This window comes from Ovis canadensis, chromosome 4 (assembly GCF_042477335.2).
Source record: "Ovis canadensis isolate MfBH-ARS-UI-01 breed Bighorn chromosome 4, ARS-UI_OviCan_v2, whole genome shotgun sequence".
Classification (NCBI taxonomy): Eukaryota; Metazoa; Chordata; class Mammalia; order Artiodactyla; family Bovidae; genus Ovis; species Ovis canadensis.
In genome coordinates, this window is record NC_091248.1 from 58,785,022 (window position 1) to 58,805,700 (window position 20,679).

The following is a 20,679-nucleotide window of genomic DNA, read 5'->3' on the forward strand; positions in this document are numbered from 1 at the left end:
GCTTTAGAGTTTTTGCTTTTATAAATAATAATAGGCATCTTCGTGCATTGTCTTTTTTCTTGTTTTGGATTCTTATTTTTGTGGGGCATTACTGGGATGAGAAAAAGTTATTGTGTGTGTGTCTTTTGATATACATAAACCTCTAACCTTTCAAACTGACATTAAAATCTAAAACGGACACTTTCAGCTTTCCTGACTTAGGGGTGTTTGAGCATCAAAGCTCCTCAGGATTCGTTTCTTGTCTGCAGCAAGAGTCCTAACTGAACCATGTCATCAAAGGATTTTGGTTGTAAGGACTTGTAGGCGAAGAAGCAATGCTGGAAGCCATGTGTGCGGCCAAGTGCATGAGGCATCATCCACCATCAGGAGCAGAACCAGCCTGACTGGGTGGAAGTTGTAAGAAGGTCAGTTTCTCATCTAATATAAGCAATAGCCACCTACAAGTCGGGCTGTCCAAAGCTGGGCTGCGCTGCTATGGGAGGCTGTGAGCCCCCATCACTGGAGGTGTTTGAGCACACAATGAGTGGTTACTGAGAGAAGGTTTGGGTGATTCTGAGAGTATTCAGGGCTGAGAACCTCTTTGGAGACCAGCAGTTCTCAAACTCTGACAAGAATAAGAATCATATAGGAAGTATGTAAGCAACTCCAATGTTACCTTGGGTGGGAAGGCCTGGACAGAAAGTGGAATCGTTAGTTTTTGAGTTGGATCTGCCTTTTAAACTTGGATCTAAGGTGCTTCTCTTTCAGTTATGAGGACTATATGCAGCAAAACCTGTCCTAAGCTCTTTCTGTTCTTGGTTGCCACAAGAACATTTTTTTTTTTAATGTTTAGAAGGTAAAATCTGTTCCAGCTGTGAGTTTTTTCCTTACTACTAACCCCGATGATCTGCATGTCCCTCTGTCAGTCTAACTTTCTGGAATTCCAGAGGCATCACTAAAATAATCTTTCCGTTCCTTTCTTATCAGATCTGTTTGTTTTTTGGTTCCAACTTTGCTATCACTATTGGACTAAGAATAGAAAATGACTACTGAGCCCGTGGGTGAGCGCCGACAGGGAACGAGCCGTGGCAGAGGAAGTAGGCATAAGGCCACAATCACGCTGCGCAGCCCTGCACGCGCGCGGCACACGTGTCCCCCACTCCACGTCCACACCCACAACAGACAGCACTGACCGTGGCTCTGCTTCCCCAGCCAACTAAGACTTGTCAGGGTATTTCAGATTTAGCATGAGAGACTCAGCTGATTTGCTGTCCAGATCTTTAGGGTTTCTAGGAAGCAGAGAAGCCCCCAAAAGGTAACAAAGTAAAAGCTAGAAAAACCTTGAAAAGAAGACTGAAAAGTCTTTTCAGCGAAAGTTTCTGGAGAAATAATGACTTCTACTTTGTTTCAAGTATAAGTTCTCAACAGCATTTATTTAATTGCTTCATTAATTATTTGTATGTGTTTACTTATTGATGTAAGTTCCATATTCATTCCTGAACTGCATAGTTACCAAGAGATCATCAGTGAGTATTAATCCAAAGCCAAAAACTATTGCAACAGATTTAATTATTAACCAACCATGTTATTATACTTTCCTTAGCACTTATTAAGGAGTTTATATTATTTGAAAACATAAGAAAATCAACTAAATAATAAAGCAAAAATCTTTTCTCTAGAATATTTAAACAATATATTGTTCTTACTAGTTGCCAATGATTCAGAAGTTCCTTAAGATGTTGGGGTAGAGGAGTGCTAGTTATTTGGACTTCTGTTATTCAGGCCCAGAATAAAATGAGGTTTTGTTGTGCTGATCTGAAAAATATCATCTGTATATTTGGATGAATAGTTTTTTTTTTTTCCTCTCACTGGCTTGGTTTCTTTATTTTTATGTGGGGATGGAAATATCTACTTTCTTCCCAGGGAGGAAGTGTTGAGTGAATTTGTTTCCGTACCGTGTAATACTAAATATGTTAAGCCAATGAAATACACAGCCTGTAAGTCTTTTCTAGTAATTATTTTGATATCACCATTATTTTTATATAAATAAGTTTGTTAATTCTTGAGCTGCTAATAGTTGAGGATGCAGGGAAGTCTGCTTAAGCTAAAGTATTACATGTTAACAAATCCAAAAATAATACACACAAAACATTCCTGCAAATGTTCACTTTAAATGTTCTTGTTTACTGTAGATCACTATGTACAGTCCTCACCCCCACCCTCATCCCAAGCAATTCAATGAACAATTTGCCTGTCTATACCTAAAAGGCAAGAGTTCTGGTCATTTTTTTCCTTTCCTCTTGGCAGGAATACTTGGAAATTTTAAACAATTTAAATATCAACTGACTTATGTTCCTCTTACCCTTTCATGGAAATGTCAAGCATTCATATTTTCAATACTAATGAACAACTACCAATTGTTTTAATTTCATTATTTTCTCAACTGAAAGAGTGCTTACAGAGCACAGAAATAGCTAAGCTTTCTTTTTATAGATCTCACTGGTGAGACTGAAACAAGTTTAGATTGAAAGACAAAGAAGAACTCAGATTTTTTTCCCCCTGAATATAATTTTCCTGATTAAGCTAATCTTCATCCCCCAGTTGAAATAATAGGCCCCAAAGAAAGGATTCAAAACCAGGGCGAGCAAAGTCCTCCAAAGGTCACTCAAATCATTCCATTATCTCTTAGCAGGACTGAGTTCCATCACTCTGCAGGGAACCTACCTACTCTTAAAAATAGCCAGAGAAAGTTCTGCCACTTTAAATGGTAACACATTCTAGGAGAGATGGTTTGGCTTTCTCTCTGATGGTACCCAGAAACAGCACATTTCACAAAACCTGGACTGCAGTTGTTTTGAAATTCTATCTAACTAGTGTGATTTGATGAACAAACTCTTTGACTGACTTGCTACTCACAGGAGGAATGTTAGAGGAGATTTTACGAATAGCATCTACCCCTTCCAGTAATACATTTCTGCTTCAGTTCACTGAATGACATCCCTCAGATTTGGATAAGTGAATGTGTCTCTCAAAAGGATATCACTTTTTTCCTTGACCTTAGGGAATAGTCTAGTAATAGGAGAAGAGGGTTGACTATGTGGTCTCCGTCCCTGTATCAGAAGAATCAAGGGAACCAGGTATGACTCTCAGCTCACACAGGCTTGTTTGGAAAGTCCCCATGGGGCACTCGCCATGTGGACATGGGAAGGAAAGGGGCCACCACCAGGGCTGAAGAGGCCGAGAGTGTATGCCAAGCCCTTGTTCTATGGAGTGCGTTCTCTGCTCACAGCTCCTGATGCTTATAGTGTTCCTGACACATGGAAACCACTACAGGGATCTCCTCTTCCTAAGAGCATCTTCCTGAAACCCGAGCTTATTTTTCTAAAATTTTGTAGCCTTGTTCAGGGACTGCCTGTTCTAGGGAATCAAGGAAAGAACTCGGCTTGGAGTTCTCTTATCATTGCTGTCTCATAATCCCTGTACCTAAAACTCCTTCTTCAGTTAGTCCTCGTTTTCTCTCTTAGTTTACGTGGAAGCAGCTTTGCTCGCATCTGTCTTCAGCGAACTTGAGAGAATCGTGTGCTTACCTCTTCAGTCTGTACTGATTATGGAACTCTCTTTCCTTCACTGCATTGTATTCATTTTGATACTTGAGAAGTTGTTCTCTCATTTTGGAAACCTCGGTGGTGAACGCCTGTGGAAAATTATCAGCTTGCTGCAGGTGAAACTGCTGCTCTTGTATTTGCTCAGTGAAACGTTTGGCATCCTGTAGCAGCTGGACCTCTGACTCTTGTGTGCTGGATCCCATGAAAACAGAGATTCACATAGTGAGAAGTGTACACCTTCAATACCCTTGGCCACTCCTGTGGGGGGTCTGGTGAGGTGTGGGAAGAGTATGTCCATGCTGGGTTCAGGTCAGTTCAGTGGCATTTCTGTGCCAAGTATTGCACTAGATCTTAAAGGCAAATGGAACTCACATCTAGCCAAGGGGAGCAGACAGGAGCAGGAAGCTGGAGGACCAGCTGACAAGTGCTGCCACTCGTGTCTAGATCAAGATGGTGGGAGACGACAGAGAAAGGATTAGTTGGATGGGAATGTGATATTTGCACTTGACTTTAAAGAATGATCATGACCTTCCAGGGGGTGGGAAGAAGAATACCAAGAAGAGTGGGTTCTCCCTCCAAATCCCCTAGCAACCCTGGCTTTCTTGGATTTGTGGATTCTCATGACCTGATTAAAGGAAAATCTTTTCTTCCTTAGTGATAAGAAAAAACAGTTAAATTTTCTAATGACACTTTACCAGGAAACTAGGAAGAAAGATTCTTCTATAAAATTATGAACTTAATTTACATATTTCTGATCATAACTTCAATGCCTGGCTACAGCGGTGAATGTCACAGAAAAGAGCAGTTCCTACAATTCCAAGTATATTCTATGGCTTTGGCCTTATCTTGGGAAAGGGTTAAGCATGGGGCTTGAGGCAGAATTGAATGAGCGTAGAAACTGGACTTACTGGAATCTCCAGTGTCTTCAAGGAATCACTGACCTATGGTGCAAGCTAGTGTCAGATCCAACTTTATCAGCAGATCTGACTCTTTTTTCTCAGAAATCCTCCCTGCTTGCATTTGCTCTCTCTCCTGTTCAGAAGCAAGACCCTGCCAGTTCCTGTTTTAAAGGCAGCACTATGTGCGTGCTCCCCACCAACTTTTCTCACTAGGAGAGCTCTTCAGGGTTCTGTTCATTTGCAGAGATGCCCAATGACTTAATCAAGCCTGTCTCGACTGAAGTTACCAGCCCCACCCATTTTCTCAGTCTTTACTACATCATTTACTCAACAACAAAACATTTATTGGGCTATGTTTCAGGCACTGTGTTAGGTACCAAATAGCAACAACAGCTATAAAGATACACATGTAATTTCCATTCATGAATGCTAGAGTTATTTCTTACAATTCATTTCCTTGTATATACTGTATATATATGACGTTACCTGATATCCTTAACATGAGTCTTCAACTATGGAATTGTAAGGTATTGTCTCGGGCCATTGAGGCCATTTCCCTTCAGAAAGTAGGCAAACACAGTGGTTACGGTTCCAGGCAGAACACAAATGGTAATTTACACACATGAAGTAGAGCATCAGCAGAAGAAAATTTAACAACTCTTGTAACGTGATTTCTATGGAAACCTCATTCAATTTCAGTTCAGCGTTTCCAGCCTGTATCTGTCCTGCTGCAGCCCCGGCACCAAGAATGAGGAGTCTGCATCTGCATGTCTTTCCCACCCACCAGGCAGCGGGGGTGGGAGAGAGTGGTGGGTGTTCGTTGTAATCACGAAAGAGGGAACTCTTCTGTGTTCGGGGTCAGAAGGAGGAAAACTGTGGTAGCAGAAGGGAAGTAATGGTTTTGTGACACAGCCTGGAAGAAGGAAGAAGGAATGCCATGGCCTTGGTCCTGCAGGACTCTCACTGGAGGCCAGGGAGCTGGGTTGTGAGCCAGGCAAGGAGGCAGCCACATCAGCACCACACAGGGCTCTGTGGGGCTCTAGGTTAGAGCTGTCCAGAGGGTGAGAAGTGTTTCAATCTGCAAGGAGGCTCAGATAACTGTGTGGAATTTCTCACAGTTAAGTGGCGTGAAATATGTTGAAAAGATCACCCCAGACTTTCCATCGAAATACTCCAAGTTCCTGAGAGCTGCGTGTACACGCTGGCATTTGGGATCAGTTGTGGGAGATGGAGTCCCTGTTACAGGGGTGAGGGTGAGAATGTGGTCTGGGGCTGGGGAGGAGCAGGGAACAAGCTGGAGGGTGGCTAGGAGCCAGGATGCAGCTGAGTGTGTAAGAGGTGGAGCCCAGGGGATGGTCCATAGGGATGCAGCTCTGCTCTCCTTCACTCCTCCCCCAAGCTCCCATCCTCAAAGTAGCCAAATACCTGGGCAAGCAAAGCAGTAGGAGTAAGGGTTGGATATGAGCAAGGGGGAGGGGGAGGATGGAGTGTCTATTCAGTGTCTCTCCTTGGGTTTTAATGAAGACGTCATGCAAAGCTATGCGGCAGGTGGGGAAAAGGAAGAAGGGGACTTGGGGAGTAGCAGCGCTACCGATTTCCACTTCTTTCTTCGCTCTCCTTCCCCCTTGATTCCCAGTGGCTGCCCGCACATGCTTAGGAAACCTTGTTGAACGATTCTTTTGTCGCCTAGTCTTCTGACCTCTGCTGATTAGAACTGGGCTATGGTGAGTGGCTGGGGATAGGAGGAACAGGTGAGAAGTAAAGACAGAAATCTTAGCAGACGTGGACTGGAGTTGTTATAGAAGGTGGGGAGGAGAGAATCTTACAGGAGTGTCCTGTAGCAGAGAATGTCAGCGCCTCACCAACGTCTCCTAGGCCCACTCTAGTGGTCACCAGGAGCTTTGGTGGACACTTGTCGTATGTAACAACAGCATCTGTGTGCCTCTGCACACTTGTCATGTGTAACAACAGCATCTGTGTGCCTCTGCCTAAGAGCTTTCTCTGGCCATTGGAACTTAGGCTTCTCAGAGGGTAAGCTAGAAGTGTCAGGAGCTCATCTACCTAGAAGCAACCCTAGACCAAGGGGAGATGGAAATTAGTGAACAGCCATACCAGTGTTCTCACCCTTCAGTGGGAGAGTTCTGAGGCGTGTTCTGTAGTCACTCAGTGAGACTGAGCCCCGGTTGTCTGCAGTGTTAACCTGGAGACTAACACATCCCCAGCTGAATGACTTTCTTCCCCATGTCACTTTCCCACTCCCTCATGATAATTTTCTTAAACCGCTTAACTCAAATCTTCGTCTTAGAGTCTGCTTTGGGGAAAATGAAAAATAAGACGGGTCCCATTTCAAGTAAGAAGTAGAAGCATGAGTCAACATGTCTCCACGTTGGTAAACAGCATACCTCATCACGGTATCATGCAGCAAGGTGTACTTGGCTTTTAACTCTGCCATCCTGGTTCCAGGAAGTTTCCCCAGAGCATGTAACTAGCAAAAAGAACACAAGGAACGCAAGACCACTATTAGCCATAATCCTCTTCATGCTTTAAGCAAAGATAAAATGGATATATCATAAACTCTTTCAACTCAACATTAGGAAACACGTGGCACCAAGGCACATTAGAAAGGTGGCAAGTGTTCAGAGAAGATGGTTCTAGTTCTACTCTGCTGAGTTCCTGGGAAAGTCTTTTACCTCTCAAGATAAATACTGTGATTTCTTCATCTGTAAACTGAGGAAAGGAATTGATTTAAATTCTTCCAACTCTAAAAAAATCTCATATATCTAGCTTTAGCAAACAAGGTACAGAGTATAAATTATTAGGGTGGCTATTTGTAAGTTGAAAGAACTAGTAATTATTAAGCATCAGCTATTATTGTACATCAGCTATTTCATTCTTGAAAATGTTTTGTGAATAGGGTACTTTTCCTTTCAAACTAAACTTTAGAAAGCTTAAGTAATGTGTTTAAAGTTACAGAAGTAATTAACACCAGTCGTTGTTCAGTCACTAAGTCATGCCCGACTCTTTTGTGACCCTGTAGACTGTAGTCTGCCAGGCTCCTCTGTTCATGGATTTTCCCAGGCAGGAATACTGGAGTGGGTTGCCATTTCCTTCAGCCAGGGATCTTCCTGACCCAGGGATTGAACTCATGTCTCTTACACTGACAGGCGGATTCTTTACTGCTGAGCCACTACAAATGTCCCCAAATGTATTCATATGCCACCTTAAATATAATTCATAAGTAACTTTTTAAGTGTTGAGTTGTTTTTGATAGGTTGACCTAATATTTGATTTTATAAACATTTAATTAAACACATTTATTTTGGTTCTGCAGTTTTCTTTCTGTGTTTCTGAGCCAATATATTATTTATTTTGAATCAGAAACATTTTCATTGGCTTCAAAAAAGGATGCAGGCCATAGACATTGTGCCTGTAAAGTCTAATTGGTTAAAAAAATTCACATGTGGGCACTCTTAAAGGAGACAAGTAACTGGGAAAATGTTATGAAAAGGTTAAGTGTGTGAGTGTGGGCTTATATGATTATGTGTGTATTAGGAAGCTCACACGGAGAAGGCAATGGCAACCCAGTCCAGTACTCTTGCCTGGAGAATCCCAGGGATGGCAGAGCCTGATGGGCTGCCGTCTGTGGGGTCACACAGAGTCGGACTTAGCAGCAGCAGAAGCAGGAAGTGACTTAGCAGCAGCAGCAGCAGCAGGAAGCCCACATGGGAGCCAGCCTTGTAACTAGCAACAAACTAGCCTAGTGAGATAGTCACTGAAGTTAAGCCACTAGGTAAGGTAATCATAGAATCATATGTTTAAAAACACATATAGTATTTTGTTTTAAGGCTGTAAAGACCATTACCTCCCATCCATTGCCCTGCACCATGGAAACAAGTGAATTGACATAGGGCCTACCCTACAGTAGCTCATAGTTTGAGGTGATACGCACAAAAGAAATTACTGAATGCTTAGAACTACACTCAGTAGTTTTTTTGTTCATAAAAAAGTATATCTGATATTTTGTAATTATTTTCTTATGTTGTAAGTTAAAGCAAATAAGTAAAACTATAAATTAGAGACCCCTTCCATGGGGTGGAACTTCTAAAATGGTGGTGTGAAGTGGTTGATGAAGCCCCTCTCTCAAAGAAACGTTGATCAAGCTGCTCAAAATTATCTAAGACCCCATTTATGGTCTCTGGAAGTTGACCTAAGGGCATGAAAGGAATTTAGAGGTATTTATGAAATAAAATCTGCTGAAACTCAGAAGAGTAAGAGGACCATGGCATTTACCCCATGAGCGGCATCCATCGCTCTTAGCTCCCTCTTGTATAAGAAGCATTCTGGGCAGGGTTGACAGTCAATGAAAATCCCATTGCCCCACCTTTCTATTGCTGAAGATGAATTCCAGGGGGTGGGGCAGCCCCAGAAAGCTGCTGCACTTTACCTCCCCTTGCCCCAAGCTCTGTATGTGAAAGAGCTTTACTGGGTAGGTGACTGAAGCTGTCAAGCAGCACCCGTCCCCACTTCCCAGTCTTCTGCTGTACACGGAGACTCTGTGTAGGCTTGGCAGCCTAAGAAGATCAGACCCCATAACAGATGCTGATCACCTCCTGCCTGAGGATGCTCACTCAATTCGAAACAGTGTAGACTATTCATGCCCCAAAGAATTGTCAAAAAGAAGAGTTATCACAAGAATTAACAGCAAAAGGAGGCTAATAACTTAGTGATACCAGTGGAGGCAGACCAGCAGAAGTTTAACAAAGAAACTGGGGCCAGAAAGAGTCAAAGAGGGCCCTGCTAATACCACACTTGATACCGGTGGTCCAGAAGGCTGAGGAAAAGCTTAAGGCTGTGACCTGTGAGGAGGAACCAGAGAGGATACTTCCAAGGTCCCTGAGCTAAAGGCGGGGTAGATATGTAAACTCCCTGAACCTTGAAAGCAGTCCTCAAGCCACATACAGATTCAGTGGAAAAGAATGAAACCTTGAAATGTTTCCTGGCTCAGGAGGCTTAAATACAATCTCTGACCAACCAGTGGTTGACCAAGCTATGGAGCATCCCCCACCCAAGAAGCCAAGCTTAATAACAAAAACAAGGAAAGATTATCTACACAGACACATCAGAGGCTGCACAATAACAAAGACTAAACAGCAACAAGAAGAAGCCTGGAGAGGATCAGAATCTGAACTTGCCCCAGTGTTATCCAAAATGTCCAGTTTTTCAACAAAAAATCATAAGATATGCAAAGAAAAAAAGTCACTGCTTTAGGGTGTGTAAATGTTGGACTTCAAAGCAGCTATTATAATATGTTCAAAAAATGAAACAAAATCGCATATAAAGAATTAGAAGAGATTTGACAGTTCATCAGATAGAGACCATCAATAAGGTATCGATCTAGGTTAAGAACTAAGATTTTTTAAAAAATGATCTTCTTTGGGTCATAAGAATGTATAGTTTTTATATTTTATTTTTGCTTATCTATATTTCTTAATTTTCTCCAAATGGATACATACTACTTTTAATAACAAAAAGTTAAAATATGCTTAAAAACAGTTGCTATAAGCAATAGGAATTCAGAACAGAATTTCTGACTGGAGAATACTGTGATCAGATCGTAGTGGCAGATACAGCCAAATTCTAGCTCAGACTTATTGAAAACTCAGCTGAATTTTCCCTAACTCAAGTCTCATCTGAAACAGCAGTAGTTTGAAGCCTGATGGCAGGTCAGCTATGGATGCCTGTTGGCAGGTTTATGTCCACAGAAAAAGCGAGAAGGTGGAAGGTTTCTTTTTCTATTTGCTATTTACATCACTCCACCAGCCAGATCACCTTTGGTATCCAGAATCTGGAAGAAAGCTGACAGGGCAACACTTGTGATATGTGTTTGTAGTTTCTGCATAACTTGGAAAAGGTTAAATCATAGATGTTCAGAAAAAGGACTGATAAGCTATCTTACTATGGTCTACTCCGCTAAACACAAATCTCTCTTAAAAAGAGTGGGGCTTCCCTCGTGGCTCAGTGGTAAAGAATCCGCCTGCCAGTGCAGGAGACAAAGGTTCTATCCCTGGCCCAGGAAGAGCCTACTTAGTGTAGAGCAGCTTAGTCCATGCACCACAGCTGCTGAACCTGTGCTCAGAGCCTAGGAGCTGCAGCTACTGAACCGAATGCTCTGGAGACTGTGCTCCACAAGAGAAGCCGTCACAATGAGAAGCCTGCACGCCACAGCTAGAGAAAGGCCCCCGCAGCAAAAAGACCCGGCACAGCCAAAAATAAATCCAATAAATAAATATAAATACAATTTTAAAAGAAAACGATTCAGTTCTAGTAGATGAAATTATTTGTCTGTAAACATAAACCTGGAAAAGACAGTTGCATTTTCACCCTGCATGACACAATTGGGCACAGAAACCAAGTTTTAAAACCAAGTTTTAAAAATGCATGCTCTAAGAAATAGAGCATAAAGCCCAATCTTGAGTTGTCAAAGAGTATATACAACAAAAGGTTAGATATAATGTCAGAAGTTCATAAATATGATTTCACAATAGATTCTTGTGTTACTGAATTGCCTCATTGGTAATCGAGATTGGAAGGAAACATTTACTCTAGAGCTAAAAGTTTAACAAGAATTCATGATTCATAGATGACATGTAATAATATGGAAAAAATTTCAAAAATTGAAATTTTAGGACATTCCAAGGAAACGAATAGCTCAGTAAGAGCTTTTACCAAGTGGACTTATCTGGAAGGGGATCAGCATGAGGAAACAATTAGGCGTCTGTGTGGCTGTCTGTAGGGCACCCAAGGTGACCATGGTTATTAACCTACTCTATTCTTGTTGCTTCTTTGACAGTACCTACTGGTGGTCTCACCTGAGAAATAGCTGCCGTGCTTTGGGAGGTAGGATAAATATTTACCATCCTTATCTCTCTCTCACCCTATCCCTTTCAGTGCTAGAAATAAAGAACACAGCTATTAGATGTAGCTCAGATGCAATCAAACTCAACAACAATTCATCACTCATTTTGTTTGGCTTCTCCCCTTGGTTGTCATATCAAGTTTTGGCTTTTCTGTGCACCTAACTTAACACATTCACCAAGCAAACTTTGGCCACCTAAAGTCATCAACAAATCTATTTATCTACACTTAAACACAGCCTTAATTTCTTTCCCCAAATCTCAAAAATGAAGTCTTCCTTTCCTCTTGGTCATATCCCACCCATCCACATGTGCTCTCAAATATGTATCTCCTACCCCTTCCTAGGCATCAGTTATACCTTCTCACCTTTATAATAACCTCTGCTTCCCCTCTTTGCTGGCTCAACACATACGAGTCAAGTACATTACAAGTGGACTTTGGTTTGAATTCCAGCTCTGCTACTTTTTAACCCTGTAATTTGGAGTAATATTTAATCCATCTGTGCCTCATTTATAAAAGAGAAATAAAAATAGCCCCATTTCATAAAGCTGTGAAAGTGAAAGTTGCTCAGTCATGTCCAACTCTTTGCAACCCCATGGACCAGGCCAGAATACTGGAGTGGGTAGCCTTTCCCTTCTCTAGGGGATCTTCCCAACCCAGGGATCAAACCCAGGTCTCCCACATTACAGGCAGATTCTTTACCAGCTGAGCCACAGGGGAAGCCATCATAAAGCTGTAGTGAAGACCAAAGGCATCAATATACATAAGGTATTGAGTATAGTGTCTAGAAGGGCTTTATCAATGTTAGTTATTTTATTATCATTAACATTATCCTCAACCTATAAATTTGCTCATCTATCTTATAAAAACAAACAAAACAAAACATACCTTGAATGCTATGCTCCCATTTAGTTACCCCTTTCTTTCTCTCCTTCTCTTTGATTTCAGATTTTTATCGGAAGAGTTGGCTCTGCCCTTTATCTCCACTCTCTTACCTTCCAGTCACTCACCAATCCATAGTGATCAGGCTGCCACTGATCACCAGATTGCTAAACTGACTGATGATTTCCTTATTTCTCTGGCGGATTTTGATATTTTTCTCATTATCACTGTTTCTCAATAATTTGTTTAGGATATGTGTTGGTGTGGTTTTCTTTGGTTTGAGATTGTTCAGTGTTTTCAATCTGTGGGTTTACAGTTTTCATCAAATTTGAAAAAAATTCAAGTGTTATTTCTTCAGATATTTTTTTCTGTCCCCTTTTCCTCTCCTTCTGGGATTCTAATTAAGCATGCTGGGCCACTTGATGGCCACAGATCACTGATGTTCTGTTCATTTTTGTCTTCCAGTCTTTTTTGTTTCATTTTGGATAGTTTCTATTGTTATATCTAAAACCTCACTCATCTCTTTTTCTTCAGTATCTAATCTGCTGTTAGTCCCATCCAGTGAACTTTTCACCTCAAGTGTTGTGTTTTCATCTTCAGAAGTGTGGTTTGGGTCTTTTTATAATTTCTCCTCTCTCATTATGTTCATGCTCTCCTCTCCTTTCCCCTACATTCAAAGCGTGTGCAATAGCTGTTTTATTGTCCTTGTCTACTAATTCTGTTTTCGTGTCTACTCCATTATTGGTTTTTCTCATTGTAGGTCACGTTTTCCTGCTTCTCCGCATGCCTACTAATGTTTGATTGGACGAAAGACATTGTGATTTTTACACTGTTGTGAAATGGATTTGGGGATATTCCTTTAAATATCTTGGGACTTTGTGAGTCACAGTTAAGGTACTTGGAAATAGTTTGATTCTTTCAAGGCTTGCTTTGAAACTTCGTTGAGGAAGTCTAGAAAGATCTTTCTGGGCTAATTTGGCCCCACTCCTGAATCAATACACTTCTACTGTGTCAAGAGGTCTTCTAATCTAATGAACTATTCTTGGCTCTGTGTGAGCTCCAGGTATTGTCTACCCCAGTCTCTCTGGGGGTTCTTTCCCCGCCTCAGCACCGTCCTCACGTGTGTGCACTGATCAGCATTCCTCGGCAGATTTCTGGAGTGCTCTCGCTCTCTCCCTCTCTCCATGTGCACCTCCCCCTTCACCTCACCTGCATAACTTAGCCAATGTGGCCTCCCTGAACCCCAAACTCTATCTGTCAAGTCAGCAAGGCCAGCTGGCTCTGTTTGGAATCCCCTCCCTCTGTTATCACTTGGAGAAACACTCTCGTAAGTAGTAAAATGGGGCAATTATAGTTCTCAACTCATTTATTTACCTGTTCCAAGGGATCACTGCCCTGTGCTATTGTCCAAAGTCTGGATATCATTGTTTCACCGGATTTGGTCCATTTTTTAGTTGTTTAGGGTAAAGAGGGTAAATCTAGTTTCTGCTACTCCATCTTGATTAGAAGTGGAGCCTTAGTGACCTCTTAATTATTAAATTCAAACATCCCTCTGTCCTTATTATACTTGTTAATCTTATGACGTTTATTACTACTGACTTCTGACAGTTCATTGTTCTTGAACTCTCTCCTCTGGTTCCTAGGGCATATGGGCTCATGGTTCTTTCCTAATTCTTCTCTTTTTCTCACCAACTTTTTGAAAGTCGGTGTTGCCCGTGCTTTTGCCATGACCTTTTTTCTTTTTAAACTTATCCACTGACCTAGTCTGAACTACCTGTATAGTGTGAACCTGCCTGTATGCCAATGACTCTCAAACAGAGGAGCCTGCAGGCTACTGTTATTGGACAAACTAGGACTTTGTTTGGGCAAGAACCATTCAAGACTATGGGAATTAAGAGTTAGAGAGCAATAAACATCTTCCTCTAACATTTAGAAGACATGATTTCCTTAAATGATATGATATCAACATTCATATACTGGGACCATTTTTTAAGGGAGAAATTTGATATGATGGGGCATTGCATCCGTAGATTCTGTTAAACTAGATATGTCAGATAGTTTCATAGAACAGACAGAATCTATTTAGTGCTGTACACAAGTCTTCATCACTTCTTTTTGAGAATGTGGCAGTAGATAACTAAGCACTTTCCTGACTTCAGGTTGTGTCCCCTTGAATCTCCTTCTAGCTGCTAGCAGAGTGCTCTATCTAAAATACAATTTTTGCACCTTTCCCCAGGGAGAGGTCAGTCCTATTGAGGCATAGCCAGTTGGGGAAGAATACCTCTGTGTCTTAAAATACAATTTTCACCTTGCTTAAAACCCTTCAAAGGATCCTATCACTTTCAGGGTGAAGTCTAAGTTACTCTACTTGGTATACAAGGGCCTTGGTTATCTGGAGATTGCCACCCTCTCCAAACTTGGCTCTTCTCCTTCTAAACCGACTGTGACCATTTCATTTCTAGAACATGTCCTGTGGTTGGCAGAATGATGCCCCTCCGCCAATCCCAAGATGTCCACATCATAATCCCTATTATGTGTACATATGCTTCTTTTTATGGTAAACAGGACTTGGCAGATACGGACTTTAAGATGAGGACATTATTGTGGAGTATCTGACTGAGTCCAGTCTAATCACATGAGTCCTTCAGAGCAGAGAATGTTTCTTGGCTCAGTTAGGGAGATGAAATAGAAGAAGAAGGAAAGTTGAAAGTGTGAGAAGGATTTGACCTGCCAGAGGAAGTGGACCTCAAGACAAGAAATAAGGGCTGCTTCTAGAAGCTGGAACGGGAAGAGAACCAGATACTCCCCTAGAGCTTCCAGAAAAGAATGCAGTCCTATCAACACCTTGATTTTAGTCCTTCAAGACCCATATTGGACATCTCGCCTACAGAATATAATAAATTTGTGTTGTTTAAGCCACCAAGTCCATGGTAATTAGTTATGAGAGCAGTAGAAAATGAATACCGTCTCAAACTATTTCTTTGTGTGTTGTATTGCCCTAGCTTCAATTTCTCTCTCCTGTCCACTTCGAGAATTCTTATTCTTCTTTTGAAACATCTCAGTCAGCCTCTGTGGCCGACTTTCATTTCCAGGCAGATTATTTCTTTCTCTCTACTGCTTCTTTAAATTTAGATGCATATCTTATTGTACACATGGTAAACTATTATCAACATATGTTTAAATATGTCGCCCCTGTTAGGCTGTGTACTCCCTGAGGATAGAAATCTAGGGTGTTCATCTCTAAGCCCCAGCACATAGCTTGGTGTCTTATAAGTACTTGGTAATATTCTTCACACTGTGTTGACTTAAGCTTATCTTAAAAACAATGATGTGGCTGTAAGAACGCTTGTTCATTCATTCACTTCCACTCCAACTTTCCCATCAGAGAGGGCAGGTGTAAAAGGAGGACAAGAGCAGGTAACTTGGCCTCAACACAAGACTTCAAAGAGCAGAGAGTGTGCCATACAACACAGGCTGCCTCACCCACAGCTCCCCTTCTCCCTTCTGTGTGGTTGGCAAAGCTCACAGGATGAGCAGAGAGCCCTGGGACTGTTTCCCACAGCTGTCTTGTTCCTCCTTTGGTGGCCGACCACAGGAATGCGGGGGAGGCCACAAGTGGCAAACAGGGCCTCCCAGAGTTAAGGTATCAAGTGCAGTGGACATTGTGGGTGAGCAGTGCAGGTGGCTTAGCTCTGTGTAAGACTTTAAAGTTAAGTTACAATAATTTTAAGATACCATGCACAGCCAAATAAACAAAAAGCAGTCTAAGCACATACATGCTAATGAGTGGCATTCCTTTAAAATACATTTGTCCCAGTGAAACTGTAGTTGCTTGGAATTTTAACAATCATTTATCCTTTGTTTAAATGATTTTCCCCCTACTTCCAAAAATCATGGGAAAAGATGATAGCAGGTTGGAGTGGCTGTGAGCCCAGGAGGCAGGAAATGAGCCAGATTAAAACCCAGATTCCTCTTTCCGAACTTCAAAGGGCAAACTAATGGTTAAGAGTAAAGAAGCTAACTGGGCCAGAGTCCTGAGGGGTATTTACAAGAGTCAGAACATAATGGAGTTAGGAAACAGAGTTAAAACCAGCAATGACTAAAATCACAAAAACAGGAACTAGAAGAGTAGGGGTGGGGGCAGGAATGGCCGTGTGGGGGCGGGGCAGGAAGAAATGTGCTGCCTCTGACTCTGACCAATCAGTTTTCACCCATTCACATGCAGGGGCCCCACCTCTAGGGCACCTATACAGAGCTGGAGTGCCTTTAGGCAGGGAGAGATCGAGAGTGGAGCTGGGACCCATCTCTCACACAAGGGTTACAAATGTATAAAGATGGTCTGTTGTTCATCTCATCATGCAGATCACAGAGTGCAGCCCCAGCAGCCATCGCTGTAAATGTGGGGGAGCCTGGAGCACAGTGGCTGGGCCCCTGGACCTGGCTGCTCTCTGCCGCTGCTCCCACCTTTCAGGCCCCTCTCACCTGGCTGGCAGCCAATTCCTCCAGCTCTGGGCTATGAGGTTACAGATAGAGGATATAGCCACTTCCCACAGCAAAGAAACTTGGGACCTTTGGTGCCCACCTTCCTGTTTTGAAGATGCATTTGCCCACACTGCTCTTCCCAGTGTTCATAAATAACAGTGCATTTACCAGAGAGGCATCTGCGAAGCCCCAGTGCCAGCTGAGCATGCTCTGTGGCAGCGTCCTCCACTTCCCCTTCTAGCAGGCAGATTGTGATGGATAGTGAAGCTTTTCACTGCTAACCGAAGAAGTGTTCTTTGGGAAAGAACAAAAACCCAAAGTGACAGCCCGCAACTTCCTCATTGATACCATGAAATGGAAACTCAGGAGCAGAATATGAGGATGTTTGAGTTGCATTCTTGCTAATCTCCTCGTAGGGGAGCTTTAAATCCTGGCAACATATTTGGGCAAGCCATTTAAATTTTGTTCATTTTATCCCAAAGTAATTTAATCTTTTTGATTCTATTGTAAGTAGAGTTGTTTTTGCAATTTCATCTTTGGATTGTTTATTTCTAGTGTGCAGAAGCCATTTGATTTTGATGAGTAAAATTATTAACCATGAAAATATAGGCCAATCCTTACAACCTGCTGTAAGCTTTCCTATGTGTTCTACAGACGTTTCTGTTAAGGCAGAATATCTCCCACTCTTTTATTCACTTGATATAGCCCAGATATCTAGAATCTGCTGAACAGTAGAAATATTTCATAGTGATGTTACTATACCTCACACATTCCTCAATTAGAGTGCTTATCTTTAATGTTGAAATAATGCTCAGATGTCTGTCCACCAGATGGGAAGCTCTCTGAAGGTGGAAATCATTGTGATGTCTCAAGAACCTAGCACACAGCAGGTGCTCAGCACATGCCTCAAGAATCCATCAGCATCTGACAGATAGGGGTGTGGCATGAAAGGTTGCACATATCAGTAAAATTATTGACCATGAAAATAGAGGGCAATCCTTAAAACTTGCTGTTTTATCTCAATATATGACCTATCCTTTCCATATACACATGCGAATTGGGCCAAAAGGATAAAGGACATCAGTTCAGTTCAGTTCAGTTCAGTTGCTCAGTCGTGTCTGACTCTTTGTGACCCCATGAATTGCAGCACACCAGGCCTCCCTGTCTATCACCAACTCCCGGAGTTCACTCAGACTCGCATCCATCGAGTCAGTGATGCCATCCAGCCATCTCATCCTCTGTTGTCCCCTTCTCCTCCTGCCCCCAATCCCTCCCAGCATCAGAGTTTTTTCAAATGAGTCAACTCTTCGCGTAAGGTGGCCAAAGTACTGGAGTTTCAGCTTCAGTATCATTCCTTCCAAAGAAATCCCAGGGCTGATCTTCAGAATGGATTGGTTGGATATCACTGAAATAATATAAAAAAGTCAATCTAGAAGGAACACCAACAGCCTGAATGGTGTGTGTGCGTGTGTGGTGTGTGTGCGTGTGCATGTGGGCGTGTGTGTATAAAAGTTAAGAGGATATAAGCTGGTATTATTTGTGGAAGATTTATGGATTGGTTGATTGTATATGGAATGCACACTCCCCATACAGGCTGGAATGGAATATTAGCCTTTGAATAGAAAAACTGTCAAACATTTTCTTCTGACAGCTTGTCACTGGGGGAAAGTCCTCAACTCAACCTGATCTACTTCCAAGGATGCATAGCTCAGCCCGTAATTACTCAGACTCTGTACACTGTTAGGTCAAATTTAAGTGCCAGAAATATTAAAATCCATGAATAAAGCGTAAAATTCAATACCTGAATGTTTGAATCCTAACAAAAACTCTTTAAAGGGAAAGATAATAGAATTTTTATAACTAAATGAGTATTATAATGTGTTACACTCAAACTGAAAGTTAGATCCTCAGAATCTTTTGTTATGTACTTATATGAACCAGTTAGTCACTTTATAGATTTCTTGAAATACTATAACTTGAATGGTAACCAATAGATAGCAATCGCTCATGGTAATTATGAAACAGCCTATTCTGGGATTTCCTCAGAAAAGGGTGGAATATTCAGAAATTAACACAGTTTGCCAAGAAGTCTGTTTTTCTATGATATTTGAAGACATAGTTTTTAGTTTTGAAAAAAGAAGAGAAAACCATATAATGTCACCAAGTATGATTTTAAAGCTTTTTCACTTGATACCAACTTTGATACCCAAGCAAAGTAAAATAAAAATACATGAACAAAAGTTTAAAAAGTAGATTTTAACAAACATTTCACCAAACACAGCTGTTTCTAGTTCACTAAGTCAGTGATTACAAAATATTTTAATGTGCTTTCTGGCAAACATGAAGAGCCTCATTTCATGAAAATGCCACATTTCCAGTTATCCTTGATAGGTTGTAAAATTTAGGGACTGGTAACTATTTCTACATATTTCTTAATCAGGAAAAGTAGGTAAGATACTGCCTATATCTCTTAAAATATGTGAGATGGACCTTAATCCATGTCACAGCAGTGTGTTTTACCCCAAATATTGCAGACTAGCAGTCCAGGTGGTGCTAGTGGTAAAACTTCCACCTGCTAATTCAGGAAACACAAGAGCCTCAGGTTCAGTCCCTGGGTCGGGAAGATCCGCTGGAGAAGGAAATGGCAGCCCACTCCAGTGTTCTTGCCTGGAGAATCCCATGGACGGAGGAGCCAGGTGGGCTACAGTTCATAGGGTTGCATAGAGTCAGACATGCCTGAAGCAACTCTAGCGCACAGCATTCAAAAGTATAAATCTGCAGATATTTTTAGTATGTACAGTTTTTAAAATTAGAAAATTAGCTGGTACCATCTAAAAACTTGTAGATTTTGCCATAAAAACTGAATTTCTAGCTTCTCTTGAAAAAACTTTCGATTTGATGACACTGGATTCATATTCTAACATTATAATAATCAATTGGCATTTAGCAGAGACTGACTTTCAGAAGTAATAATAGAGGTTTCCCCCTTTTAAAAGGGGCCCAGTCTACCCTACCCTTTCAATGTATGTACAATGTGCTAACACCTAGGCTGTTTCACTTGTTACCTTTACAGACCTGTAGTAGTAGGCATTTAACATTGGAACACTGCTTTGTTTCATGTTTTATTAATACACATACACAAACACACATAACTATATCATCTGAAGTTTAAAACTTAATGCTTTAAAATTTCTGAGATTTACTGTTTTCCCATTTTAGTTTCTGAAAAGATTAAATAAACATGATTCTGATACTTTTGACTAACATTTTAAAAATATTCAAATTGGGATATTTTATTATTTGGATATTGAAATATATTTTATTCAGTTTATTAAAACTTTATGCACCATGGAAAAAAATTAAGCTAAACATGTTCTGAGGGGAAAGTGAAAAAAATGTGTCAATTGGCTCAATTTTGGAGGAGGGGGCTGAAAAACAGGAAACATTCAGTTAAAATAAAGAGCTTTTCCTTATCTACAGACATCATCCTAGCAGCTAAGGATCTTTTTGGCTTTGTACATTATAAGCTTTGACAAAATAGCAAATTATAACTTGTAAGAAAGTTGCAAATAAATTCTGAACAACTTACCCTACCAGATATCATTTTAGTTGAGGTTTGAGCCAAATAAGAAGTAAACACGTGAGTAATGGAGTCAACTGAGAAAATTATTTCCAGGCAAGTCAAGCAGTGGAACCCTAGGGATTCTAAGAGGGGAGTCTTTGGGACAAAAATATAGATTCAGAAAGAGCATGCTGCTGCTAAGTCGCTTCAGTCGTGTCTGACTCTGTGCAACCCCATAGATGGCAACCCACCCCGTCCCTGGGATTTGAAAGAGCATAATTTATGACATATGAAAGACTGAAAATTCCGTTAAGTTAGGGACCATGCTCATCTTTCCCATCACTATGTTTCCAAG

General features: G+C 41.3%; 1 protein-coding gene across 4 annotated transcripts in view; it reads right to left on the bottom strand.

Moving 5' to 3' along the window:
* Window positions 1–20,679, bottom strand: part of CCDC146 (coiled-coil domain containing 146) — a 143,160-nt gene that overhangs the window by 43,498 nt on the left and 78,983 nt on the right. For all 4 annotated transcript variants that reach the window (XM_069587806.1, XM_069587805.1, XM_069587808.1 and 1 more), the window contains exons 3-4: window positions 6,886–6,968; window positions 3,567–3,776 (exon numbers count right to left, since the gene is read on the bottom strand). In XM_069587806.1, coding sequence (XP_069443907.1) covers window positions 3,567–3,776; window positions 6,886–6,968 — 293 coding nt within the window. The remainder of the gene's footprint in view (window positions 1–3,566; window positions 3,777–6,885; window positions 6,969–20,679) is intronic.